This window comes from Drosophila novamexicana, unplaced genomic scaffold, assembly GCF_003285875.2.
Source record: "Drosophila novamexicana strain 15010-1031.04,08,12 unplaced genomic scaffold, DnovRS2.1 tig00000193-arrow-pilon, whole genome shotgun sequence".
Lineage (NCBI taxonomy): Eukaryota > Metazoa > Arthropoda > Insecta > Diptera > Drosophilidae > Drosophila > Drosophila novamexicana.
In genome coordinates, this window is record NW_020824787.1 from 2,528,391 (window position 1) to 2,555,871 (window position 27,481).

The 27,481-nt window shown below is 46.9% G+C and overlaps 2 protein-coding genes across 6 annotated transcripts in view; one reads left to right on the forward strand and one right to left on the reverse strand.

Moving 5' to 3' along the window:
• Positions 1-23,833, reverse strand: part of LOC115758370 — a 35,134-nt gene extending 11,301 nt beyond the window's left edge. Inside the window, exons 1-20 of one of the 5 annotated variants that reach the window (XM_030698961.1) lie at positions 23,790-23,833; positions 22,528-23,431; positions 21,649-22,488; positions 21,481-21,528; positions 20,995-21,393; positions 17,668-20,961; positions 15,045-17,589; positions 14,802-14,979; positions 12,999-13,086; positions 12,637-12,790; positions 10,794-11,097; positions 10,529-10,618; positions 10,314-10,316; positions 9,624-9,659; positions 8,682-8,888; positions 7,738-7,883; positions 6,848-7,023; positions 5,424-5,552; positions 5,250-5,390; positions 5,019-5,159 (exon numbers count right to left, since the gene is read on the reverse strand). In XM_030698961.1, the coding sequence (XP_030554821.1) occupies positions 5,019-5,159; positions 5,250-5,390; positions 5,424-5,552; positions 6,848-7,023; positions 7,738-7,883; positions 8,682-8,888; positions 9,624-9,659; positions 10,314-10,316; positions 10,529-10,618; positions 10,794-11,097; positions 12,637-12,790; positions 12,999-13,086; positions 14,802-14,979; positions 15,045-17,589; positions 17,668-20,961; positions 20,995-21,393; positions 21,481-21,528; positions 21,649-22,488; positions 22,528-23,431; positions 23,790-23,833 (9,867 nt within the window). Of the gene's footprint in view, positions 1-5,018; positions 5,553-6,847; positions 7,024-7,737; positions 7,884-8,681; positions 8,889-9,623; positions 9,660-10,313; positions 10,317-10,528; positions 10,619-10,793; positions 11,098-12,636; positions 12,791-12,998; positions 13,087-14,801; positions 14,980-15,044; positions 17,590-17,667; positions 20,962-20,994; positions 21,394-21,480; positions 21,529-21,648; positions 22,489-22,527; positions 23,432-23,789 lie in introns of all 5 variants that reach the window. The other 4 variants (XM_030698960.1, XM_030698962.1, XM_030698959.1 and 1 more) reach the window with 4 other exon arrangements.
• On the forward strand, positions 13,169-14,771 carry LOC115758373. The gene is made up of 2 exons (XM_030698965.1): positions 13,169-13,913; positions 14,013-14,771. The coding sequence occupies exons 1-2, from the start codon at positions 13,346-13,348 to the stop codon at positions 14,756-14,758; spliced, it is 1,314 nt and encodes a 437-aa protein (XP_030554825.1). The 5' UTR covers positions 13,169-13,345; the 3' UTR covers positions 14,759-14,771.
• Positions 23,834-27,481: the final 3,648 nt, after the last annotated feature.

Genomic DNA, 27,481 nt, shown 5'->3' on the forward strand with positions numbered 1-27,481 from the left:
AATCGTCTCGCGCCTCGTCTCGTTCTGTCGTCTACTTTTGCTTTTCAGCAATTACATTTTTCCATTCGTTTGATTATTATTATTTCTTCTACACACACACAAACACATGCATTGAGCGGGTGCGAGAGGGAGAGACACATGTAAAGACGACGGGTCGCGCCGATACGTAAAGCCCCGACACAACGACAACGTTGTTTTGGATATGGATGCGTTTGCTGCTCAAGCACTTGGACTTTTTACAACTTTACACCGCGGCGCTCAAACAAATAATGAGCGAGCGCATTGCGGACTAAATACAAGAAACACTCCTCACACACACACACTCATGCAGACATACATATACAGAGACCACAACGGGGACGCATACGCGCACGGAAGCAGCGACGGCGGCAGCGGCACTAGCAGCTAAAATCGAATGCGAATCAGCCAGCAACAGCGACGGTAACGGCGACGTAGAGAACGGGGGAGAGGGTCGCTAGTCAAACCAACAACCAACAACGCCAAGCAACTACTATTGAGCGAGGGAGCAGAGCTGAGTTGAGCTGAGCAGAGCAGAGCTGAACCAGAGCCAGAGCAGAAAAACCAAACCAAACGAAACCAAACAATCGTGAGATTAAGCCAAACGCCGTTTTGGGTGAATGTGAATATGAATGAGATGGGCAGGCAGAAAGGCAGTCACAGCCTGTCGTCCGTCCTCTGAGGTGAATGAGCGCGGCAAGGCGAAGGCGAAGCCAAAGGCAAAGGCAAAGCGTCACTTGCAGTACCAAGAGAGGCAGACAGAGCGAGAGCGAGAGAGAGAGACAGTGAGCGCATTGGACGCGAGAGCGCCGCTGGCGAGAGCGTATGTATTTATTCTGTGTCTGTGTGCACTAGATGGACGAGTTGAAGAAGAATGAGGAGGCAGCGCACATTGTGTCAACTGTGTAATGTAAGCAAAAGGCAATGGCAAAGCCAGAGCCTGTCACACACATACGCATACTTGCTCATATATGTATATGTAGCGCAAAGATGGTAAAGGGGGGCATACACGGCATGACATACACGACAAAAAAGCCAAGCAATGAAACAAATGTACCACAAAAACTGTTGACGACAAGGCAGAAGTAGAGGAGTCAGCAAACGCAGCGACTGCGACGGCTGCGATGGCTGATGTTGGCGCAATCAAGCAAAGGACACACAGCATAAAAGGGATAAAATAAAATAATAGCCAGAGAAATGGATTAAAATTTCAGGTACAAAATGTGCGCGCACACACATACATACGTACACGTGACAGGAAATACATTTAGAAAATTGTTCATATGCAAACGCAATTCGTGAGCCTTGTTATAGTTTAATTAATACGACCTTTGGCATGGGCAACTAATCTGCATACTACATTACACATATGTTCATACACACACATATGTAGCCTACATACATGTGTATTCAGAAAGAACACAAGTAATGCGAAAGATAGAAACTGCACCAAAGTGCGATAAGCACGTAGCCATTGCCAAAGCAGAGAGCGAGAGCGCGCTGTCGTGTATAAAAACGAGATTATTAATCAATCTGTAAGATACAGATACACATCCAACAATCCCACCACCAGCAGCAGCAGCCACAGCACAAAGCAGGCTGCCAATCGACGGCGACAGCGACACATCTTCAGCAAATGCATATGACTAAACACACACACACACTCACACACACGCGCGCGCACACACACACATGTAAAAACATGATCGGCCGGTGAGAGAGAAACTGCAACTGCACGTGAGAGATTGTGTGTGTGTGTCAGTGTGAGTATGAGCGTGTGACGTTTTTTCTATGCATGTGTGGTCGTAAATTTGACTAAAGCGTAACGCAAAACTAAATCAAAAGGCAGGTAGACAACATCGGCTCATTTCGTACACGTATCCCAATACACACACATCCATGTGTGTGTGTGTGTGTATGTGTGTGTGCATGTATGCAACTTTTAATGAACTGACCATTGCACACTGGGCAGGTTTTCTTGAAAAAACTTCGAATTATTTATGGCCGACAGGTGTGAAACGAATGCGCCGAAGCGGCAGCAGCTGCAACAGCAACACGTGAGACGCACGCGCAAAGTAGTCAAACAACTAACTGAAAATATGTGCTGGCAGGAATAATAGCAATTGCACCACTGTGCAACAAATGCTAATAAAATAATAAATCGAATAGCGGTCAGCAAGGTGAGCATCCAAGCAAATCGCACACCAGAAAGATGCCACAAAAAGAATGGAAAACATCTTCACACACACGCACACAAGAATGTATGTATGTATATACATAAAATCACACACATGCAAGCCAACTCTATGCTTGTGTTCTAAATACACGTTGCAAATCGAAAAAAGGAAACAGCAACAACAATATCTTAAGCTGCTGCTGCTGCTGCTGCAAGTGGCGAAAAGAGAACACGTAAAGCAGGCAGCGAACGAACAGTGGAGCAAAAGGAGCAGACTGCAACAACAACAACAGCGATGAGCTCAAATGAGCACAATTAGGCTTTGGCTTTATTGACGCGCCGCGGGCTGTAAGAAGCAGGCAGCGAGGGAGCAGGAGCGGAACAGGTCACCACAACCAAGTCACATATTCGCCATCGTCTCGCTCAATAATTCGCCCCGTGAGAGCGGCGACACGGATACGGATATGCGGACTGAGAGCAACGCGACAGCATTTGGGTGGGCAATGAAGGCAAAAAATTAAACATTGGATAAATCCAGAAAATGTAAAATTACACATACACACACACATACAGACACAGGCGTCGTCATGAAAAACTAATACAAACAACGACGCACAAGTACAGCCAACGTAGCAGCAGCAGCAGCAGAAGCAGCAACAACAACCACCCGATACCGATACCGATTCCAATACCCAACAGTCAGAGACCATCGTCGCCCGCCAACGCCGCGCTGCCGACGCGGCAACAATCATCGTCACCAAAGAAGAACTTCGTCAATACAACAACAATAACAACAACAAAGCGGCTTTGGCTTTGCCTGTGACCGTTTTGCTTGCTCTTCTTGCTGCTGTTGCTGCTGCTGCTGGCGTCGACGCTGCCTTCATTATTACTGCTGCTGCCGCTGCTGCTCTTGTTATTGTTGTTGTTGTTGTTGCTGCTTTGATTGATGGCGCTGGCGTTCGCTTTGCCTTTTGATAATGGCGTCGACGTCGCTGTTGTTGTTATTGCTACAGTAAAATGCGCGTCAGGTTGTACAATTGACTCCCATCTCCAAGTCGCATCTCATAATTTGACCCAAGAGCAGTTGGGCAACATGTCTGTGGCTTCACTGTTTGCCTACTATCGACGAAGGTGGTAACGGTAACCCCAAGCCGACCAGCATTTTGGGCGGCTGGTTTGACATTTTCTCGTTTGCTCGTTTGGCTGCTCATTCGCGCCCGAGCATCTCGTGTGCACCACATTTCGGGCCTGGCTTCAAATGCGGCTGGTCGCCCGCTCTCTGTGTGTGTGTGTGTGTGTGCTTTTTTCTTCTTCTTCTTTTATTTTGCATAAATTAAGCATAAGTGTATTTTGCATTCGCATTTGTATTTGTATTTGTATTTTCGCCGCTGTCGCCGTTGCTGCTGCTGATGCTCTCGCGGCTTGTCTTGCGTCTCGTTTTGTCAGCGCTGTCGTCGTTGCTTTTGTTTGAACATTCGGAAGTACTCACACACACACACATGCACATGCACAGCGAGACAGTTATACACTCGTATGTAGTTGACAGAAATCAGCGACGGCCACCACCTCGCACGGTGGGTGTAACTTATTTTATTTTACTTCGCCTCTTTTTTACTGCTGCTGCTGCTGCTTGCCAGAATTCCTCTTTTGACTTTTCGCACACTTCATTTATTCCCACTCCACATTGAAATTCGCATTTGAATGCACGCGAGCGAAGGGGCTTATCGATAAACACAGATACCAATCGAAACGCGAAAAGACAACGGTATAAATCAGCAAAAACTAAAAAATACTCGATTATAACCTCAAAACTATTGATTTAACTTTCCACTCAAAAATCACTCAAAATGAGAAAATGCAAGCAGTAAATATCTAAAAACCGGTTTACATAAAAGAAAAAATCACTCTTCATATACTTAGTCTAAGTATAGTAAATAAGCTCGTCAATAATTTAAGGGCAATTTTTTCTTCATAGAGCTACAGAAAGCTCGAATCTTCGGGGTTTTACTGGGCTTTAGAGTGTAACGTATTACTATATTGTCATAAGTCGCTCCAAAAATCGAATTGTATTCAATTCTTTATAATTTACACACACAGAAATGTGTAAAAATTTGGAAAACTATCTACTTTAGGCCTGTTTGGCATTTCTTTTTTCTTTCAAGCGGACATTTTCATTCTTGAAAAACCATTTTAATTGCAGTGTATTTAGTCACCCCACGAAATTGGTATATTAAAAAAAAAGTACCATTTTAAAAAGTGAAATATCAGATTAAATTAAAATTGTTGTATACTAAAATATATATAGTTAACACACCCTGAATTTTAGTAAACAAATAAACCAAATACATAAGTTAAGGTACACACAGAAATACTCTATAATTATATAAGAAAAGTGTAAGCAAAGGGCATGCTGATTAGTTGGCTAAATGTACTCTAAAAAATAGGGTTAGTTCGATCAATGCAACGTTATATGATATATGTGTGTGTGTGAGTGTGAGTGTGGTAAGTAATTGTCAGTGTTGTGTGGTGAGTTGTGGGGGAAGGCGTTTGATTGAGTTTGATTGGCGGGTGGGTTGGTCATGGTCTATTAAAGCCCAAGCAGGCCCGACTGAGAGTAAGGGTGTGTTAAGGTTAAGTTCTGCATGATGTTGCCGATTTGCGGGTTATATTGTGGGCACAAAGTGCTATTGAGGGGGTGGTAAGTTTTGGATGTATGGGAAGCGATTATTTGTTTTGGTTTGCTAGCGCATTGTGTTGTAATATCATATATTATTATATTATATATATATATATATATAGAGAGAGAGAGATGCTTTTCACGTACATTGTTCATACTAACCAAATACATGGCCAGTTTGTTGATATCCAAGTTGGCCAATTGGCTGACATCGGTTGTGTTGAGTATGCTCAGCATAAGGCTGATATCGGCGGCGGTGGGCATGGCTGGCACCTGAGCTCCGCCGACCTGCTGCTGTTGCTGTTGTTGCTGCTGTTGTTGCTGTTGTTGTTGTTGTTGTTGCTGCTGCTGCTGCTGTTGCTGCTGATGCTGCCCCACCAATCCGTGCTGTAGTGTCGAACCGCTGCCTGAGACGGCGGCGGCGGCGGCGGCAGCTGCTGCTGCTGCTGCAGCCGAGGTGCTGGCACCCTGTGACTGCATCAGCGCCTGCAGGCTGCGATTGCTCGAGTCGAGTTGCTGCTGGAGCTGGCTAACAGAGCCGCCGGCGCCAACGACACTGCCGGCGCCCGCATTGCCAACGGTGCCACCACCGCCGGCGCTCTGCATCTGCATTTGCATCGACTGCAGCGTCGGCGTTGTGGGCACCGAGAGCGGCGGCGTCGAGGAGACCAGTGCCTGTAGCTGTTGAGGCAGAGGAGGAGGATTTGTTGGGTGTTGGTAAGAACTCAGTTACAAAGAATAGCGCACATTTAACATCATGAGAGCGAGTGTGTGAGGGTGTGGTATATGCGTGTGTGTGTGTGTGGCTACTGCTGCCAAAATGACTTGAGAGAGAGAGAGAGAGAGAGAGAGAGAGAGCGAGACAGAACATATGGGCATTGTTCGCCGGTTGCGGGGGAGGGGGAGGGGTCGGGGGGCAGGTGGGTTGCGCAGGTAGTTTTGTTAATCAGCTGTTGGCTGTTCGCCAGATTCGTCAGTCAGTCCACGTTCCAGTTCCGGTTTCATATCTACTTTAACTACATTTACAATTTGTTTTTTTTTTCGCAAATCTAAGCCAAGTAGTTATCTACGGCCAACAGCTAAGCAACAAAACTACATACTTGAATATCTCTTTTTTGTCCCGCTTACAGGACACTACGAATTTTGATTGGTTTTTGGTGTGTTATTTTCAAAATACAAAACGATAATCACAAATTGTTTAGGTAATACAATCGGCCATTGCAAGAATGATGGAAACGCAAAAAATATTTTATAAAATTAATCGATATTCGATCCGCTAATAGACACAATCAATCGATAGACGATAAATGCACATTCGATATATTGAGTGATTTATCGATACTTTAATACTTCGATAGTTTATCTAATTGAAACACAAATCGATTTATCAGTATCAGTCTGATAATTAAATCGAAAATAGGCAGATCAAAATATGTAATCTTTAAATCGATATTATTATCGATATTATTATCGATATATTATCGATATTTTAGTCAGCAGATTATTATATTAATCGCAATTTATCTTTTCAGTTACAATACCAATATCTGTCGATAGATATAATTTTCCATCTAGTTACTTTCGGATTTGTCAATCAGTCAACTATATCGATCAATAATCGATTTTATCGATACACTTTTCTAGTTTAATTTATTAATTCCATCATTCTTGCTGTAGCACTTTTGTGTTTTTTTAGATAGTTGGATTTTTTGGAAGTGCGATGAGTACATTGTACATTAACAAAATATTCAATAGATCAACTCGATATGTAATCGATACATTATCGATATATTGGTGTAGCTATAATACTGGATAAAACACAGTAAGGGTAAGCGGACATTCTTTTTTGTTTTCCGTGTGAAACAGACGCAACAAGTGACAGATGTATGTACATTGTATATAATGTGGAGCTTGTGATGGGATGGGTTGTATGTGGCTTTTGAAGCTGGATTGTTGAGTACGAGCCTCGCACTTACCTTGGCCTTTTGCTGTTGCTTGAGCTCCTCCTTTTTGTAGTTGCGCTGATAGGCGGTGATGACGCGACGTAATCGTGTATTGAGATCCTGCATTGATGGCCACATTGTGGCATCCTCGACGGCGGCCAATGTGGATGGCGGATAGCTGCCGGCGACGCTCTCCTCCTCGTCTAAGCCTAAATTTGAGTTGGAGTTAGCATTTTCGCAGTTCTGACCCGCTGACTCCCCGGGGCCGCCAGGGGCCGCTGCAGTCGTTGTTGTAGTAGTTGTTGTTGTGGTGGATGATGGATTGGTAATGGTGGTTATAGTAGTAGAAGTGGTGGTGGTGGTGGTATTGGTGATATTTGTGGTGGTGGTGGTGGTGGTATTAGCGTTAGTGCATGAATCTGAACCGGACTCGACCGTAGCAATGGCAGCGGCATCGTCGGCTTCGCCATCGGCTGGCGTAGCGGGCTTGCCATTGGCCTGGGCCTGGGCCTGGGCCTGGTCTTGACTCTTGGCCGCATCCATTTCAGTGTCCAATGTGCTTGGCGTCGCGGACGCTGCAGTGGCTGCCACAGTGTCGCCATCGCCGCCGGCCATCGCCGTTGAGCTGGAGTCGGCATCAACTGCGACGGCTTCGGCAGCTTCGGCGACGTCTGCCTCGGCCTCTGCCTCGCCGACGGGCTGCTCGCTTTTGGCTTTCGCCTTTTCAATGTTTTTATCTATTTGGTTTTCGTTTTCATTTTCGATTTCGCATTCTTTTTGTGCCGATTCGCTTGTTGGTGCTGCTGACGCCGCTGCCGTGGCGTCGGCCTCGACGGCGCTGCCATTGCCCACAGCCGGGATGAGTTCCGCGTTGGCGGCTTTGATTTTGGTTCCTTGGCTGTTATCGCACTTGTCGCTCTTACCCGACGAACTGGGGCGCTCCGGATCGAGCGAGTCCTTGTTATCGCCGGCCGTTAGCTTTGTCGAATCCGAATCTTTGGTGGTCGTGGTGCCATCGTCGTCCACCTCGTCGCCGTCATCGTGCTTTGAATTTGCGTCGTCCTCATTTCTGTGAATGCAAACCACATCATTTAGTGATCCATATTTAAATCGATAATTATCGATTTTAATCGATTCTAACATGTGAAATACATGCACACAATCACACACAGACACACACACACACACACAGTATAAACTTAACGTTTGGCTAGCAAGTATTCAGTGTGACCGTTTACTGTAGGCCAATTGATTGGATTGTGGGTTAAACGTGTGTATACCCTGTAATGTGTTTTAATTGGCTATATTAGCTGTTCTACACTTGTAAACTTAAGTGGGGTATCTTATAGTCGAGCTGAGCTGTGCTAAAGGATGTAACAATTTGAATAATCAATAAACTAAAAAACTTTTCAGAAATTAGAATTGTTTACTTATAAATTATAATTTTTGCTGTGCTTTGCTCAATTTCATAATAAATTTCGTAAACCTTTTCAAAATACGGTCACACCAAATAGCTTCATGTATTACACTTAAGCTAAATGCGATATTTATGGGCTAGTTTAGGTATAATTTCTATTAGTTATATATATACACAAAATAATTTCAATTCCTGTTTTGAACTGTGCACATTATTTGTGTTATTTCTACCAGATGTATCCTGGTTTGATTTCCATATATGGCTAGAGTCTGGTCTGGATATTTTGTGTGGTATTAGTACTTGTGGCTTATGTGGTATTACGATACGGCAAAATGGTACCCTATTTAGGCATAGCTTGTATGGAGGAGTGGGAGGGGAAGGTGTGTGTGTTTGTGTTTGTGGGTGGGTAGGTGGAAGAGGGTTGTTTCTTTTTTGATATACTCTACTTACATTGGCAAACTCGTGACGGCCAAATCGTCACCGGCACCGGCGCCCACATGGGTGACAAAGCACAGATTCGGATCGGCGCGCATCTGACGATACATTTCACAGCCATGTTTATAGGTTCCGACCAATAGGCTCTTATCACAACAAATGGGATTCCACCATGAGGATGGCACTTGATCTGGCGTTGGCGGCGGGCGTATGGGTAGCTCGCTACATGGTATGATAGATATACACACACATACGACATATACACACACATATATATATATATATGTAATTATATATATATATATATATACATGTATATTGAGAGAGAGATATATATAGATGAAGGGGAATAAGAATTGAATGCGTTGTTTAGTAAAAATTTTAAGTACAATTTTGTGTTTTTGTTTTTACAAATTTTATGCATTGTTTTTTTGTAGTAAATCAAATGAACCAAAAAAGAAAAATAATAATAAAGGAAGAAAAACTATAAAGCATAATACGAAACGAAAATTAAACAAATTATAAAACTTGTGTTTTGTGGTTTGTTAATTGCCAATTTGTGCTACGGATTAAACAGTTTACAAATCAATCACATTTGACGGGCTTTCGAGTACAAACTACAAAAATGCAACTCAAGAGATATTTGTTTTTTGGAAAATTTTGTTAATGCAGCTTTTTTGATTTGGAATTTGGAATATTTTTTGGAAAATTATATAGATGTATATTCTGTGCATATAATTTGTATGTAACGTTGGTTTTAGAGCATTTCGTTGATCGATCGATGTGACGATATATGTATGTATATGAGCATATAGTTTATTTTTCTGATATCCCTATTCGCCTGATTCGCTTCAAATGGGCGGATATGGTGGGCGGGATGCGTGCGTGCGAGCGAGCGAGCGAGCGAACGAACGAGCGAGCGAACGGGCGAGAGCGAGATGTGTGCATAGATATTACCTTTCCAGATTGGGTGCTAGTTGCTTTGCTTTCGTACTGCGGCAGTAGTTGTTGTTGTTGTTGTAGTCGTAGTTGTTGTTGTTGTTGTTGTTCCAAAAGTTGTCAGTGAATGTGTACATATTTATACATACATACATACATAATATACATATTCGTATTCAAATTAGCAATTAGAATATTCGTCAAAAGATTTCTTATGTGCAAAACAAAACACAGCGAGAGAAAATTGAGCTTACAATGCGGACCATTTAGTAATATGTTTTTTTTTTCGGGTAAAAAGGTAACGAGTTGAAAAAAGTTGGGGGAATGTACAAAATGTATTAAAAGTTGCATGGAACAAACGTTTCGAACGTCTAAACAGGGAGCGAGTGTTTAGTAACGAGAGGAAATTAGTAACGAGAGTTTAGTAACGAGTGAGAGATATATATAGCGAGAGAGAGAGAGCATTAAGATAGCGAGAGCGGGCGCTCACAAAAAAGCGAGTAAGTGTGCCCAAAAGTAATACAACTGCAGTTAAAAGTTAAAAGAACCAGAGCAGAAATATTACTCAAGAGCTTAAACGATTCAACTGTACTTTAGTTAAGAGAGTTAAGAAACTAGCATAGTTAAACAAATTGGCATTTTTTTTTTTTAGTAGCTAATAATAGTAATTAAAGACAACTATTAAAACATGGCACACTATTAAAACACGAACTAAATACTTTTAAATATAATTAATAAAAAATAAACAAAAATATGAATATAGTAAATGAGAGAGAGAGAGACAGAAATAAAACGAATGCTTTGGCGCTCTTATTTTTTTTTTTAGAGTGCAACAACAATCAGTCAATCAATCAACGACAACAATCATGATGTGATGATGTTAATGATAATGTACTCATTGGTACAGTAAAGCAAGCGCCTACCTGATGGGCGTATTATCCTTAATCTGCTGCACTAAATCGCCAATGACCTCGTGCTGTATATAGTAGAGCATTCGCACGCGCAGCAATACCCTGTGAAAGCACACAAATGTGTAAATAACCAATAAAAAAAGCGTGTGTGTGTGTGTGACAAATCAAAGCAAAGGGAAGAGAAAGAGAATAGGTTTTGGTTGTGTTAGCATAAGACGGCCTGGCATTTGGATTGGGGGCTTGTTAGTTTAAACAAATTCGATTCCACACGACTCACTTATTCGCGTGTCTGCCCAGGTGTTTCTTGTAGGCGCCCTCCAGATACGCATCCGCATCATACTTCTCCTTCTTGCTCCAATGATTGGGATCGTGTATGCTGGTGGGCGGTGCGGGCGCAACGGCAGCTGCCACGGCGCTGGCACTGATACCCGAGCCCTGATCCTTGTCGCTGCCTCCAGCCTCCAGGGCGCTGGACTTGTGGGCGGGCGTTGTGTTGCCACTGTTGCTGCCGGATGCGGTGCCGGGCGCTGGCGTCGAGCTGCCGCCGCCCATCTCCTTGTTCGACTTGCCGCCATTGCGTCCTGTAAACGTGTTAAAAACGAAATTTATTGGCGAATCCTTGTGTGTGCCGTTGACTCTGAACGAGCTCAACTCTGGATGTGATAATGGATGCATGACAACTACTCGATATATGTACAGCGGGTGTTACGATACAATGTGATATGATGAAAAAAACAATAAACTATAAAAAAAGTTGACATGAAATATTGCTTCGACTAGCCGAAGTGGCGCTTCACTTGCAAATTCGATCTTGGATTTAATTGTAAAGAATTCTAAAAAAAAAAAAACCTAAAGTTGAATGAGACTAAAGACTGAGCAGCCTTGCGAGTTGGTAATATGCCGGATAAAAAACAAATATATCTTAAAATATTTCTCTTAAAAGTTAAGTTAAGCCAAGTTTTATTTGGAAATAAGTGCTAAGGATTGGCTGAAGTAAAAAACTGCTTTCGATCATAAACTTTTCTTAAAACACATAAAACATATCTCAAATAAATTCTTACATAGAAGTTTAAAAGGGATAATATCACAGTTCTCTTTCAATTTGATGCGTCCTAATCCAATCAAGCTGTTTATACTGATGACAATAGAAAGAACCAGTTGCGAATTTTAACAGTTAGAGAGCAGACAAACAGACCCTTAAGAATCGAGCTCCATAATCTAAGCTTACTTTATCAAATTTAGTTACTTTTCAGTTTCTTTTGGGTTTACCTTCTTGATATATATAAAAACAATGGAATGGAATGTGAAATGTTGAACAATAGAGCTGCTATTTAAAAATCCCCTATATATCCAAAATAAATGAACAATAAATTTGCAAGGTAGACACGCGAAGATTAGTAATGGAAAAATATGGCACAGCAATAAAGATTGTTTTGACTAATGTGGCATGTTTTAAACGTTAGTTGAGATTTACACAAAAAAATAAGGAATATATATTTATATAGATATTAAAAATCATAAAAGGATATAGTAAAAGGCATACAATTGCATGGCAACAAAACATACACACACTTTTCTTCAACATTTTACCAGTTATTGGCGTACGTCAGGTCCCGTTCGCGTCGAGTCAGTTGCTAATTTCTATATAATATATATATATATATATATATGTACAGCCGATATTGGACAGACGGTCAGGCTGGTTGATTTGGTTTGGTTAAGATAACAGAGTATTGGTATTGGGTTTTGAGAGGGCGTCAGTTAGGCATTGTTTCACAAAGAACCCAGTTAGGAATAGATCAGATATATATATATATATAAACATATATATATATATATATATATATGTAGTGGAGTAGACTAAATAGCTGCCAGAGCGCGGATCGACTCACAAGTTGAACACATTTTGAGAAGTTCAAAAATAGTTGGGTATTCATAGTATTTATAGTTGTTAGGTAGGTATATAAGGTAGTCCAGCCCAGAGATATAGTGTGTAGTAATTTGTGTTTTTTTTACAATACGAGTAAATTCTAGTTTGAGGCAGCTCGTTTTTTTTTTATTTGGATAACTCTCTACGTCCGTGCAGCAGTTGGAGTGCGTGAATGTATCTTTTACCATACCTTTGGCATTCCTACCTCGTGGCACCAAGTTGTGTAGGCCACTATGATCCCTGCTGATCTTCTGGACCTCGCCGTCCTCGGTGGGTGTGATTAGATCCCAAATGAATGTCTTGATCTTCTCGTCGCCCTTGTAGACCTGCAGGCAGTACAGCAGCTGTAAGAGTTGTATTCAAAAGATACACGTTAGTTTTATGGCAACGAGTAACGAGTAACGAGCAGCGAGTAGCGAGTTGTGTGTTCAGCGGGTTGAGAAGTTGTGTTTTTACTCAGCGAAAACCTAAAGTTCTCTCAATATTAGCATGGTTAGTCATCATTTGAAGAATTGAAGTATTACATATGGAATATATACAATTGATACTTACAATGATGCGTGCACAGTCCTCGATATCCACATCGCGCCAGCCGCGCTTGAACTGACCCAATTCGAGAAGTTCCGTCCAGCGTCCCCAGCTGTAAGATAATATATAACATAGTTGGCATATCATGAATATTCTTTGTAGTAACAAGTCTCTGTACACATTATAAATAATTCTATTTCATATATAAGCATACGATTAAACCAACTCACAATACTTTTCGGCTATTAAAAATTATTCGAAAGAGAACTAAGCGCTACCTCGCCGCTTTTTAGCAAACATTCGAGATTCTTAGGCATATATTATTTAGGGTGTTTGCATAATTAAACAAAAACATAAGCAAGATCGTCAAAATGGCGAGCGTATCGCAGAAAAGTATCGTCACAAATGAATCGAAATTCAATGTGCGGAGATCCCAGATGCAAATGGGCCCAGACTATAACGAGCCGCTCGAACTTGACATCATTGGCATTTCGTATAAATACTATTTGGAAGAGTATTTACAATTGTCGGAGGAGGAGCGCAAGCAACGTTTGTTCAGTTTGGATGCCTTGGATATGCTGCGCACCATTGAAGAGGTGCAAAAGGAGCTGGCCATATACAAGCTGGAGAACTACATAATGGTTGATTTTCTGGAGAAGAACGATCCAAAGCTGTTGGTCGGTCTGCGACAGCGACGCACCTCAATAATGAAGCGATTGCAAACCAAGCGGATAGCACAATCGGACGGATTACAGCAATCCAGTCGACATTCCAGCTCCAAGCGATCCATGGTCACGTCTATATACATGGGCGGCATGAGCACAACGGGCGAGCGACGCAAGCCAGTTGAGCATAAGCTCAACTACAAGGCCAAGGCTGAAATGGCCGAAAAGGCGGCGTCCGAGGTGGAAAAGCGCGTTATAGACATAGAAAAAAATGGTAGGTCTCGGATATTCAATTACCAACTTGTTCACTGCTTTCCATTCGAATGGGATCAACTAATTAAATTCGAATGATCTTATAATTTGCCAATTGCAGCCATGGTTGAGGTTAAGCAGCTGCGTGCCAAAATCGAGGAGCTGTATTATCGCAGCGAGGAGACCATCGAAACGGAGAAGAACTTTATGCTACATTTTCTACGCGATGAGAACGATGCCGCATTTCTGGAGAGCGCCACCGAGCGTCAGATTGAGCGCAAGCTGCGCAAATTTACGGCCAATTGGTTTAAGAATGCGCGCGCCCTGCTGGGCACCATGCGGCTGACCATTGTCTCGCTGCAGGAGACGTGCCAGCAGCATCGTGCCGATTTGATAACCAAGGCGGATCTGAGTGGCATTTTGACAGCGGTCGATTTTGAGAAGCTGATCATCAAGCGAACAGAGCTGACCAACGAGCTGGAGGAGAAGAACATACACATGTCGGGCCTGAAGGGTGTCACCGGCAAAACCTCACTGGCCATGACCGAGGAGAAGCAGGCCATGATGAATCTGGAGACCGAAATGCGTAATGTGCTCAATCGCACCGAGGAAATAACACGCACTATAGCCAAACTGGAAAAGGAGGTGGCCGCGGTGCAGGCCAACAATGAGAAGGACCACATCATATTGGGCGAGCTGCGCTCCCAGCTGGAGGAGTTCGAGGCGCCCAGCGTAACAGAGTATATTGAAAAGAAGGAGGAGGCCATCTATCTGGAGAAGGAGGAGAAAATGCTGCAGCGCAAGATCTACATATTAAACATGAAACTGAACAATGTGATGCGACGTTGCAGATATCGCGACGATTAATAAAAAAAGGGAATAAGGACTAATAAAATAAGTCAGCACTTACCCAAAAGACAGCAGGCCCTTCTCCACTTTGAAGCACTCCGACTTGGCCCAGTTGCCATACTGGATCTCCTCCAGGCCGAGGGCGGCCAATGCGTCGCGTTCTCGCGGTATATACTCATCGTTGCCCTTCTTCTCGCGGGCCCGATCGCGTTTCTCTTTGCGACGACGCGAGCGCAGACCTGGCCAAAAAAATAGATTTATTAGTATCAATTGGCATTAACCTTGGAATATTATCTAAGCCTACCTATGCCGCCCTCCTCGTCGCTGTTCTCATTGGAGGAGTCCTCGGAGTTAATCTCCATGACATCCTCGTGTCCGTAGCGTTTGATCTGGGTACGTCTGCGCGGCTCGGAGAGCACCAGATCCTCGGTCTCGTCACGTTCACAGGCATCGGGATCAATGTCCACACGTTTGGCCCATTTGGTCCAAAAGTCGGGATCATCTATGGTAATGTCCGAACGATTGCCCGAGGCGGCAAACGAGGCCTTTGAGAAGGTGGAACCCTTCTCCGATTCCATGGTTATGACCTGTGTGCGTCGCTTTAGGATCGAATCAATATCTTCCTCGCAGAACTTATCGCCGGCATTATCATCATCCATGACGGCGCCATAGGCGCCCTTTTTGAGTAGATCTTCGATTTCCTTCTTGGACAACTGCTTGTTGTTGCCATCCTTGGAGCCGTGCGTATTCATCGACTGCAGCACAGCCTTGTCCAGGCCCAGTTTCATCGAGGCCTTGTCGAACATCTCGCGTTCGTAGGTGTTCCTGCACAGCAGGCGATAGATCTTGACCATTTTGCGCTGGCCAATGCGATGACAACGGGCCTGGGCCTGTAAATCGTTCTGTGGATTCCAGTCGGAATCATAGATGATGACAGTATCGGCGGCTGTCAGATTAATGCCCAAACCGCCCGCCTTGGTGCACAGTAGGAAGACAAAGCGATCCGAGCCGGGCTTGGAATAACGATCGATGGCTTCCTGACGCAAATTGCCGCGTATACGTCCGTCAATACGCTCGAAGGGATACTTGCGGTAGACCAAATAGTCCTCGAGTATGTCCAGACAGCGCACCATCTGACTGAAGATCAGGACACGATGTCCATTGGCCTTTAGCTTGGGCAACAGCTTGTCGATGAGCACCATTTTACCGGCGGAGAGTATTAGATTCTTGTAATAGGATTCGGGATCTTCGCCGTGTTGTGCCTTAAAATCATACTGGATCTGCTCCTCGGCACCGTTCAGCAGATAGGGATGTATGCAGCACTTGCGCAGCTCCATCATGGTATTCATGAGATTGGGTATATTGGCAGAGGTGGTGCCCTTTTTGAGAAAACTAAAGTTTTGCTCCAATATGCCGCGATAGTATTTCTTTTGTATATTGGTCAGCTCCACCTCAATGATGGTCTCCTCCTTGGGTGCCAGTGACTTCTCCACATCATCCTTGAGACGTCGCAGCATCATTGGCTTGAGCAGCACCTGCAGTTTATTGACCTCCTCCTCGGTGCGCAGACTGCCAAATTCGGACATGAACTCCTCCTGCGACGAGAACTGACTGGGCTCCAGGAAATTGAGCAGCGAGAACAGTTCACTTATGTTATTCTGCAATGGTGTGCCAGAGAGCAGAACACGATGCTCCAGGCTCAGCTGGCGCAGACCCTCGAGCAGCTTGCAATTGCGATTCTTGAGCCGATGCGCCTCATCAATCACGCACAGCCGCCAATTGAAAGCCTTCAGATCCATATAGTCAGTGACAATCATCTCAAAGGTGGTGATTAGCACATTGAATTTGATGGGCTCCTTGAGCACCTTGCCGCTGTCCGTTTTGTAGTAGAACTCGTAGTCCTGTATCATCTGTTTGCTGGTGACCGAACCGTGATAGACAACCACGTTCATGTCGGTCCAGCCCTCGAATTCGCGCTGCCAATTGGGTATAGTCGAGAGGGGCGCTATGACCAGAAATGGACCGCGTATTCCGTACTCGTAGACCGAATGCACAAAGGTCAGACTCTGGATGGTCTTGCCCAGACCCATCTCGTCGGCCAGTATGCAGTTGTGTGAGTTATACCAGGAGAACTTTAACCAGTTCAAGCCCTCCAGCTGATAGGGTCTCAGGCTGTTGCCGCTCTTGTAGACGGGCGTCTTTTCCAGCTTCTTCCATTGCTCCGGATGCGGACGCTTGCGGCTCTTCCACTCACAGCGCAAAGGAATCTTATTGAAGCGCAAATACTGTTCGATTTTGTCATTGTCGACATCTTCCTCCAGCTCCCAGGTGCAGTCCTCGTAGGGCAGCGATTTCCATTTAACCAAATAGTGTTTTGTCGTCTCACCGCTATTTTCGTCCGTGTGCACGGACATGTCCAGCACACGGTCGACCTCAACGAAGTCGGGATTGAATGGCTCCTCTTCGATGTTCTCGAATATGTTGATCTGCTGTGCCTGCTTCTGCTGGAATCGTCTGATCTTGGCGGCCACGCGGCGATCACCCTTGAGCAACTCCTCCTCGGTGCGCCATTCGCAGTGCAAATAGCTGAAGTTGCGGTATTTAACGAAATACTCCTCCACATCGATGAAGACCGGCTCGGGTTTATCCTCTTTCGACTCAGAGTCCTTGGATTTGTCACCCTCTACTGCTGCCGCCGCCTCCTCTTCGGTCTGTTCCGGCTTCTCTTTGTCGCTCTCAGTTTCTTTTTCGGCCTTTGCCTCGGCGGTTGTCTCGTCTTCTACTTTGTTCTCTTCTTCCTTCACTTCGGCTGCAGCCTCATCGATCTCCATTTTCTCTGCTGTTTCAGGCTGTGCATCTTTATCTTTATCTTTCTCTTCCTCTTCGTGCGTTTCTTTTGCTTTACCCTCGTCTTGCTCCTTCTCCACCTCATCTGCTTCGTTCTTTGGCTCAGCTGGCGTTTCATTTGCTTCATCAGTCTTGGCCTCTGCTTCTTCTTCTTCTGCATTTTCTTGCTTCTCTATTTTCTGGGTTTCTTCAGCTGCCTTCTCTGCAGCTTCGTCAATGTCCATTTTCTCCGCCTCCTCCTTGTCGGGCGTCTCTTCCTCGTTTTTCTCTGCTGCCACCGACTTGACTGTCTCCGGCTTTTCATCAACTTCCATTTTGTCGGATTCGATTTTCTGCTCTTCCGACTCCAGTTGTTCCTTTTCTTCTTCCACTTTGGTGGACTCTTCCGTTTCAGCTTTGACCTCCGCCTTGTCCTCGCCTTTTTCTGTAGTTTCTTTCTCTGCCGCCTGCTCTGCCGCTTCCTCTGCCATTTCCGCCTCTGTCTTGGGCTCCGGCGTCTTGACCTTGGGCGGTTCTGGTATCAGCTCCCGCTTGCCCATGCGCAGTGCCAGAACAAACTGCACCACCATGCTGTCCTCGTCGCCGGTATTGATGTACACATAGTTGGGCTTGGACGACATGGCTGCGGCAGCGGCGGCGGCAGCATCGCTGGCACTTTGTCGTTCCGCCTTCTCCGCCGCCGAGGTGCTGGAACTGGCCTCCAGTTGACTGTTGGTATCGTCTGCCGTCGCCGCCGAGGGCTTCTCCTCGCCCGCCGAGCTGCCGGCCTCGCCCTCGGCGCCGGAATGTGGCTCTGTCTTCTCCACGTCGCTGCCAGCATTGGAGTTGGCCGCATTGGCCGCTGACGATTTCTTCTCCTTCTTCACCGGCGAGGCCACCAGCAGCGAGTTCTCATCATCGGAGAATCGCAGCATAACGTCATCGATGTACTTCTTACGCTGAGTGTTGCGCGACGAACGTCGCTTATTCGAGTCAAGCTCCGAATCCGGCGGTGGTGACGGCGGCGGCGTACGATCCATGGTATCATCCTCGCCATCCGATTCGGGCACAATACGGCCGCGATTGCGTCGCTTCTTGAGCGCCTTGGCGCTCAGCGAGCCGCGATTCCGTCGGGCGCTGCCGCCCTCCTCGGAGGTGGCATTGCGACGACTGCGCGCCGTGGAACGCTTGCGATCCCGCCGGCTGGGCGTGCTGGCCGCATCGCCAGCCGAATCGGGCACCGAATCGACCGTCTCATCGCCAGCTTCGGCCTCTTTGTCATCGTCGTTGGCGCCGCGCGGTATCTTCGAAACGGGTATATCATCATAGTCGGGCGATTCACCGTCAACGCCACCGGCACCGCCGGCGCTGGTCTCGGCCTCGCCATCATTCGACTTGGGCAGCAGCGGCTTGTTGTCCTCCAGTTCGCTGCCGTCGCCGGTCTGTTCGGCGCCATCGTCGCCGAACTGCTTGCGGCGCTTGCTGACGCTGGCACGTTTGCGTCCGCCGGCGGCGGGTGACTCCGTTGAGTTGGGATCATTGGGATCGCGCAGTTTCTTCACCTTGGGCGTGCGATCACGCGGCGGCTTGTTCGGATCCTTGGGTGTGCGTGGCTTGCGCGGCTTCTTCTTCTTGCCGCTGCCATCGGTGGAGGTGTCCAGCTCATTGGCCGAATGCACATCCTGTGATAAATCGCCCATGCCCTCGCTATACTCGAGCAGGCCCACAACGCTGGTATCGCCAGCTCCCTGGGTCACGCAATCCTCGGAGACGGGCAGCTGGGTGGTGGGTATGCCGCTGCTGCTGCTGCTTGCACTGGCCGCGGCCACAACCACATTGCCGCTGATGTCCATCAGCTCCTGTTGCTGTTGCTGCTGCAGTGCCGCCGCGGCGGCGGCCGCCGCTTTGTCGCCCTTCTTGGCGCGCGGCTTTCGCGGCTTGTTGGCGCCCTTGCCACGACCTCTGCCCGTTGTGCTGGACACCTGCGGGCTCTCGACCATCTGATTGTGCAGCGCACTGCTGCCGTACATGGGCGGCATGCTCTGGTAGAGCAGACACTGCGGTCCGCCCGCGCACTGCTCGGCGAGCTCGTGCTGTTGCAGTAGATTCAGGCGCTCCTGCAGCCGCATCAGCTTCTCCTGATGCTGATGCTCATGACCGGGCGGCATGCAATAGAGCTCTTGGATTTGCTGCTGCAATGCTGCTATTTCCTGCTGATGCAGCATCGGATACGGCGGATACATGCCGCCAGCTGCGCCCGGATACGGTGGCAGCAACGGCGGCATATGTGTTGGCGGCAGAGGTGGTGGCACCGGAACTGTGGTTCCCTGTGCCGTTGGGCCCAACGGCGGCTGCGTCTCATAGCCGGTCAGCGTGTGCGGCGGCATCGGGGGCATGCCCAGACCCAGCGGTGTCTGGCCCAGTGGCTGCTGCTGTTGTTGTTGGCCGAGCGTTGTGTCCATTTGCGTTTGGCTCTTATCCTCACATATTTCCTCGGCGGATTTGGTCTCCTCACCGCCGACGGCGGCGAGCTCGCTTAGGGTCTGCTGTGTTTGCTCCGCCAGCAGCTCCTCGGTATGCTGCGGCTGCTTGTGATTGCTGTTGTCGTGCTCCTCCTGCGCCGCCGCCGGAAGCGTTGTCTCGCTTAGCGTCTCCGGCTGCGTCTTCGAAACGCTGTTGTCATCCTGCGCCAACTGTGCACACAGATCTCCGCCAGCTGCTGTTGCTGTTGCCTGCTGCTCTGACTCACAGACGCTTTTCTCAAAGTCCGCATTCGACGATTGCGAATTGCTATCGAGCAGCGCCGCCGCCGCATTGGCGGCATTCGAAGCGGCCGCAACAGCTGCCGCACTGGTCGAGCTCATCGAATTGTTGTCAAAGAGACCCACATCCACGCCGCTTACATGGTGCGTGGTGTGCGCCGAGTCCGAGTTGCTGTTGAGCATGCTGTTCGCAACGGCGTCCATGCCCGAGAGCAACGGCTGCTGATTGTTGCTGTTGATGCTGCTCTGCGAGTTGCTGTCGTGCACCGAGGTGGGCTGATTGTTGACGATACTGTTCGTGCTGCTGTTGCTGCTGCTGTTGTTGCTGTCGTTGGCGGCGACGGCCAGCGTTGAGGAGTCATTCGAGTTGGCCGTCTCGTTGAGTATGCTGCTCAGATGATGCGAGGGCGTTGACGGTGTGGGCGTGGCCGGTTGCTGCTGCTGCTGCTGCTGCTGTTGCTGATGTTGCTGCTGCTGATGTTGCTGCTGCAGCTGCGGTATGGGCGAGCTAACATGCGCAGGCGACATTATTTGCTGCTGTGTGGCAGCTGTGGTTGCAGCTGCCGAAGCTGCTCCTGCGGGCGCGTCTGTCAAGATGTTGGCAAACGCATCAAATTGCTGTTGATGCTGCTGCTGCTGCTGCTGTTGGTTACTGCTCTGCTGCGCATAGCTGGGCAAATGTTGCTGCTGATGCGGAGACTGTTGCTGATGTATGGGCGATTGATGCTGCTGCAGCTGCTGATGCGTCGGCTGCTGCTGCTGCTGCGGTGCTTGGGCTGCGCTGGCCTCTAGCGTTGGCTGTTGCTGTTGGTGATGGGACGCAGCGCTCAGATGATGCATGCTAGGCAAGCTCTGCTGATGCAGTGGCGAGGAGGACATTTGTGCGCTCAATTGCGCTTGCTGCTGCGCCTGCTGCTGCTGGTTGCCACCCACAATGTCATTGATGGAATGCTGCAGTTGCTCATTCAGCTGTTGTTGCTGCTGCTGCTGCTGTTGTTGTTGTTGTTGCTGCTGATGTTGGGGCGCCGGTGGCTGTGTGGGCTGTGCGGCAGGCGCTGCTTGTGGCTGCTGTGTTGGCACGGGCACCGACACGGGCACGGGCACGGATACAGGCACCGATACGGGCACAGATACAGGCACCGGCACCGGCACCTGTTGGGCCATGCTCTGTCCATACATGCTCAGCTGATGTTGCTGATGCTGGGCTGCTTGTGCTGCTTGAGCTGCCTGTGCTGCCTGTGCTGCCTGTGCTGCCTGTGCCGCCTGTGCTGCCTGTTGCTGCTGCTGCAACAGGGCATTGGCTTGCGCCTGCTGTTGGGCCTGCTGCTGTGCTTGTTGCTGGGCCTGTTGCTGTGCCTGTTGCTGCTGCGCCTGCTGCTGCTGTTGTGCCTGTTGCTGTGGCGGTGGCTGCTGTGGCGCTTGTTGCTGCTGCTGTTGTTGTTGTTGTTGTTGCATGGCCGCCATATGCGGCGCGCCCCATTGCTGATGATGCTGCGGCGAGGGTGAGGCGGGCATGCGCGGTCCCATGACCGCAGCGCTGCGATACGATGTGGGATAATCCATGGGCGGCAGGCCATGCGCCTGTGTGGGCATGACCATTTGTTCGAGTGCTTGCAGCGTATTGACAACCGGCGGCACACCGCTAGCTGCCACGCTAACGGGCACCTTGGCGCCGCCGGCGGCTGCGCTGGGTGGTTGCGGTCTCGGTGACGGCAGCCCAACCATGCCCTGTATGCTGTGCTGGCTGGGCGAGTTCACCTGCTGCTGCTGTTGCACCTGCTGCTGCTGTGCGGTTTGTGGTGGCTTGGCGGGCGACACGCCCACTGGACGTGGCGACATTTGTGGATGCGGCGACATGGTGGGCGGACGCGGCGACATCTGGGGCGAGAGTTGTGGAAACGGTGCACGATACTGCGGCGAAGAGTTGAGCTGAGCGCTTGCCTGATGCTTGCTGCTGGACATATAGGGCGGTGCGCTCTGCTGCTGTTGGGCCTGTTGCTGCTGCTGCTGCTGTTGGGCCTGCTGCTGTGCCTGCTGCTGCTGCTGCTGCTGATGGTGACTGCCATAGCTGGGCGGCATGCCCATGTGCGGCGGCGGCAGCACGGCGCCTGGCAGTTGCTGCTGCTGCATCAGGCTCACATGGTTCGGTTGTTGTTGCTGCTGTTGCTGTTGTTGTTGTTGCTGCTGTTGTTGTTGCGCCTGCTGCTGCTGCTGCTGTGTCTGCAACTGTTGCTGCTGTGCGCTGGCTATGTGCGCGCTGGGATGCGCACCCAACTGCGCAGCCTGCTGCTGCTGCGCAGTCAAGTGATGCGTCGGCGGCGCTGCGCCAGGCACGTGCTGGCCATAGGCGCTGGCCTGCTCCAGTGCCGCATGACCGTAGCCCACGTGCTGGGGTGCACTGCGTCCCGGCTGATGTTGCATCGGGCTGCCGTACGGACTATGCGCGTATGCCTGTGGTGCTACCGGCTGTGCTGCTTGAGCCGGCGCGCCCGGATACAAGGGATGCTGGCCCGGCGCCTGTGGATAATGCTGCGGCAGACGAGCCTGCTGCTGGCTCTGCTGCTGCTGCTGTTGTTGTTGTTGTTGCTGCTGCTGTTGTTGTGGCGTGGGTGGCTGTTGTTGCTGCTGCTGCTGGGGCGCCAGACTGCCATAGCCGCTGGCACCCAGGGCGCCCATCATGTTCTGCTGCGCGCCATAGGGCACCAGTTTCTGCTGCTCCTGCTGTCCGTAGGCGGGCATGTGCTGGCGGTAGGCGCTGGCGTTGCTCTGACGCTGCTGCTGCGTCGGCGGCGCTGCCTGTGGATGTCCGTAGGCGCCTAGGCCAGCGCCTGGATAGGCGGCTGCCTGGCCCGGCACCGAAGGCGCCGCACCCCAGCCGCTCAGATCGCCCATGCCGACGCCCATCGCTGCATGCTGATCGGTGGCCCCCAGCCCGTACAGGTTCTCCGCCGTTGGCTGGTACGATGGATATTGTGGCTGTTGCTGTAGCGGATGCGGCGCCCGATGACGCGGCGGATAGCCGCCTGGTGGGCCCATGGCCCGCGGATTTGCCGCTGCGGCAACGGCTGCTGCGGCGGCCGCATCATAACGGTAATAGGGATCTCTGTGGGTTAAAAAGGCAGGAAGAGAGGGAGAGAGAGAGAGAGCATAATTTTAGCATGAGATGGTATGGCAAAATATGTATGAGGTTTTATAGAGAAGGCTTCCTGATATATTATTAATAACAAAACTTCTTCAAATTCAACCCAAAACTATAAGAGATGCCCTATCTTGATCCTATCTATAATATATATATATATATATATATAAAACCTTGGTTTAGATATTTAAAGGAATTTCTTGCTAAAAAAAAAAAAAAAAGAGACAAGAAAAATGGATTCTTTTTCTTGTCAGTCCCAACGCCCACGCCCACGCCCACCCACAGAGACAAGGGGCGGGTATGAAAAGCGATTAAAACTCACCCTTGATGATTGCCGTGAAACATATTTTGTGCATTTCCATCCATCAGATTTTTGAAACGCAGCGCACACAGAAATTTCCCGTTACGCGTCGAAGGACGCGACGCTGCGTTTTTTTTTTTTTTAAGGTTTAGGTTTGGTCGTCGATTGGCTTAATTTTGATGCTGCTCTCTGCGCGTGGCCGTTGTCAAATTGGGATATATACTACGGTACGGAGGTGTTGGTGTTGGTGGGGGAATTGGATGGGTGTTACGGTCTGGCAGGATGCGTCCTGCCGCGACGTTGACTCATTTAACCACAACGCGCAGTGCTGTGGAACGTTCTTCTACACTGTGAGAAAAAGCCCAAAAGTTGTCTTCAAATCAACGCGTATTCTTTGAGTCGATTTTCCTTTGTTTTTGTTTTGTTTTTCCTTTTCTTGCTTGGAGTTTGTTTGCTAACTACTAAACTTAATTACAGCTCATGTGCAGTTTTTGGGAACGTCTTCCGTTTAATTTATATGTATATATAATAAGTTTATTATTTTTATAGTGTATACACAATTGTGTTTGTCCTTTTTGTTGTTGCGCACACTTCATGGCCGACCTTTGACATATTCGCAGTGAAACATTTGCTCACAGCTGCAAAAATTGTTAAGATAAACATTTCGATTAAATAAGAAAAAGTTCTATAAACAAATAAACAAAAAATTCCCTAAACATTTGCGTAAAACGGTATTGAGCGTGTTTTTATTTTTTATTTATACGTAGAATCTGAAAGAAGAGGAGAGAAAAAAGAGAAATGCAAATTACTAAATTGCTTTATGTGAGCTTATACTAGTTTAATACTATGTACTAATACTATACTAAAGTAACTACATGTGAATTATTACGGGTACAGTGATTGCTCGTTAAGGAGAAACTCTGCATTTCATCGCTCGAGTAGTAAAATTTTGTTTCGTTTAATTTGATAAGATTTTAAAACACATCCAAAAAAAACCAGAAGCTTAGATTCGAGGCCTGAGGCCTTAAAAAGTTGAATATTCCGGAAGATTTTACAGCATCTTCTGGAATTTCAACAAGCTTTAGAAGCCATATTCGCTTGTTTCAATGCCTTGAATTTAAAGTTCTAATTGTTTTTATAGTTTCTTACAATCTTAAGTATATTTTAGATTAATTAAAGAAACTTTACGGCAGGTAAAATGTAAAATGTTAGCTTTTAGCTTATCGAGCGTTCACTGTATGTATATACATAGCTAGAAACTGGTTGCTTAGGATTTATCTAGGTTGTCGTCACATCAACGTTTAAGGGGAAAAGCTATACGCTTATGAATTTCATCATTTGCACATACAACGTACAGTTTGACCCCCTAAACATTTGAGTGTTATTTTCTACACTAAACTTTATTAAGCTGCATGTTATATGAATTGTAAAGAGCCTGACAACTTTTTAGCTAGGCTGTACCAAAATACCATCCCCCCCTCACAGGAAAAATGTAACAAAAGAAGCTACAACATTGAGACAAAGTGTTGGAAAAGGGAACAAAAAAAAAAAAAGGGAAAAGTGTTAGCAATTAATGAGGCGTGGATTAAGACTGGCCGTTGGTATTGCCATGGTAGGCTACGCTTTAACCCCCTTCTTCTTTGGGAGGCTGGCAGGCATTTCTTGCGAGATTGTTTTTTGCTGCTGCTGCTGCTGCTACTGCTGCTGGGGGTGGTGGTGGGTGGTGGCGACATCTTTGCAGTGAGAAAAAACAATGGCAACTCTATCGATTTTTCGCATTGTCTGCAAAGGTTTAGCCCCAAAAATCTAAAGTAGCAGCAGCAAAAGCACGAAGAAGACAAAAAAATAATATAAAGCAACAAAAAAAAATAGGTGATGCGGGAGTTGCCCGTTGAGCAGCATTTTTGAGGGGTGGGCGGGCGATGGTGGTTAGGCAGCAATGCCCAAAAGATATGCAAATGTTGCAAACAGCAGCCATTGTGTGTGTGTGTGTGTGTGTAAGTTAGTTTGTATGTGTGTGTGTGCTTGTAAATGGAAAGTGTACGCCAAGCGGAGAGATACAGCGAGACAAAACTACAGTCGGAGGAATTGTACATACGAGATATGCAGCAAGTAGCTCGCAACCTAAACTACAGTGGTCGCTCGTTAATTAGAACATCAAAAAATTACGAACAGTGTGCTCAATGCATTAGAAACCTGAAACTATTTAGTGGGAAAAATGTTTGTAAATACAAGGGAAAACTTAAGCAATATTTTCTGCTCAATTAAAAAGTGAATTTAAAAATACTTAATAAAGTATAATTAATAATAAAGCAAGTATCTGCCAGTAGTGTACCGGTAAATGTGCCTTATTTTGGTAGCAACCTGTGTTTAAATTCTCAGATTTTTTTTTTTATTTTTCCATTGGTATTTTTGTTTTGTAATAAAATTTAATTGCTAAAATAAATAGAATTTTTTCCATATTTAAAAATTCTAATTTGCTTGCGACCACTGTACGAAATATACAGTTAGCAACAAACACACACACATACACACACACACATACACATACATACACGGCTAGAGGTACCGAATTGCGCTCGGTGTACTGTTATAAATACGTGCGCACATATTTTGCTTGCCAGACAGTCAGGCAGCCAGCCAACCACAGTGGCAACACTAGCTCACAAACACACACGCACACATGCACAAACACATATATATATATAATATAGCCCCCATACAAATACTCACACACATAAACACATGCATCAAAACTTATGTGGAGTGCATGACATGAGCGCTAAGCTCGCTTAGGCTTTGCCTCCCGCTTACTCTCCCACTACAAAATGTCTGCTCCTCCTCGCACCTTCTCGCCCCCCCTCCCTTAAGCAACCGTACTCCTCCTCTTGGCTTCTTCGCTGCGAGTTGTTCGCGCTCGCGCTCATTGGGCAATCATTTAGTCAGTCGTCGTTGTTTATTGTTGTTGTTGTTGTTGTTTGTAATCAATTACATTTTGCTTTTGCAATTTCAGCTATTTATTTATTTAGTTTCAGCTTTTTTTCCATTATTATTAGTCTAGGTATTTGTGTGTGTTTCTGTGCAAAGTTTGTATCTAGCAGATAGCTATGTTTATATGTCTGTATGTATGTATGTACATGTCATTGAGTTTTTTTTTTCTCCTTTTCTGCTGCTTTTGCTACGTTTTTGGCGTCGTCAAGTAATTGCAAAAACAATACACTAAAAGCAATAGTAATATGTAAAGCAACAACAAAGCATCTGAAAAAAATGTGAAATTATGTGTGTGTGTGTGTGAATTGGCTATGCGCGCACAACTGTACTTTTGTTTTAAATAAGCGAAAAATCGATTAAAGGTGATAATAGACAAGCAAATTTCTGTGTGTCCAACTTGGTGACGACAAACGTCGCTGCTGACCCGACGCAGCAGCGACGCGACGCGACGCGCTTGTTGTTGTTGGCTTTTACAGGCAGCCAGTCAGGCAGTCAGCAGCATTAGCTTCGTCTCTCTGGCTTATTTTATTGCGAGGCAACCCAACAATTTTATGGGGCAGTTCATTTTCGTCGAGTGTTGCCCAACAGTTTTCCAAGTGCTCAAATTGGACGCCTCAAGCACCGATTATCAATTGCGCTTGTGCTTTTGTTTTGTTATCGATAAATAAAGCGCAGCGCTGCCAATTTCATGCAAATTGTCACACACACACAAACAATCACTG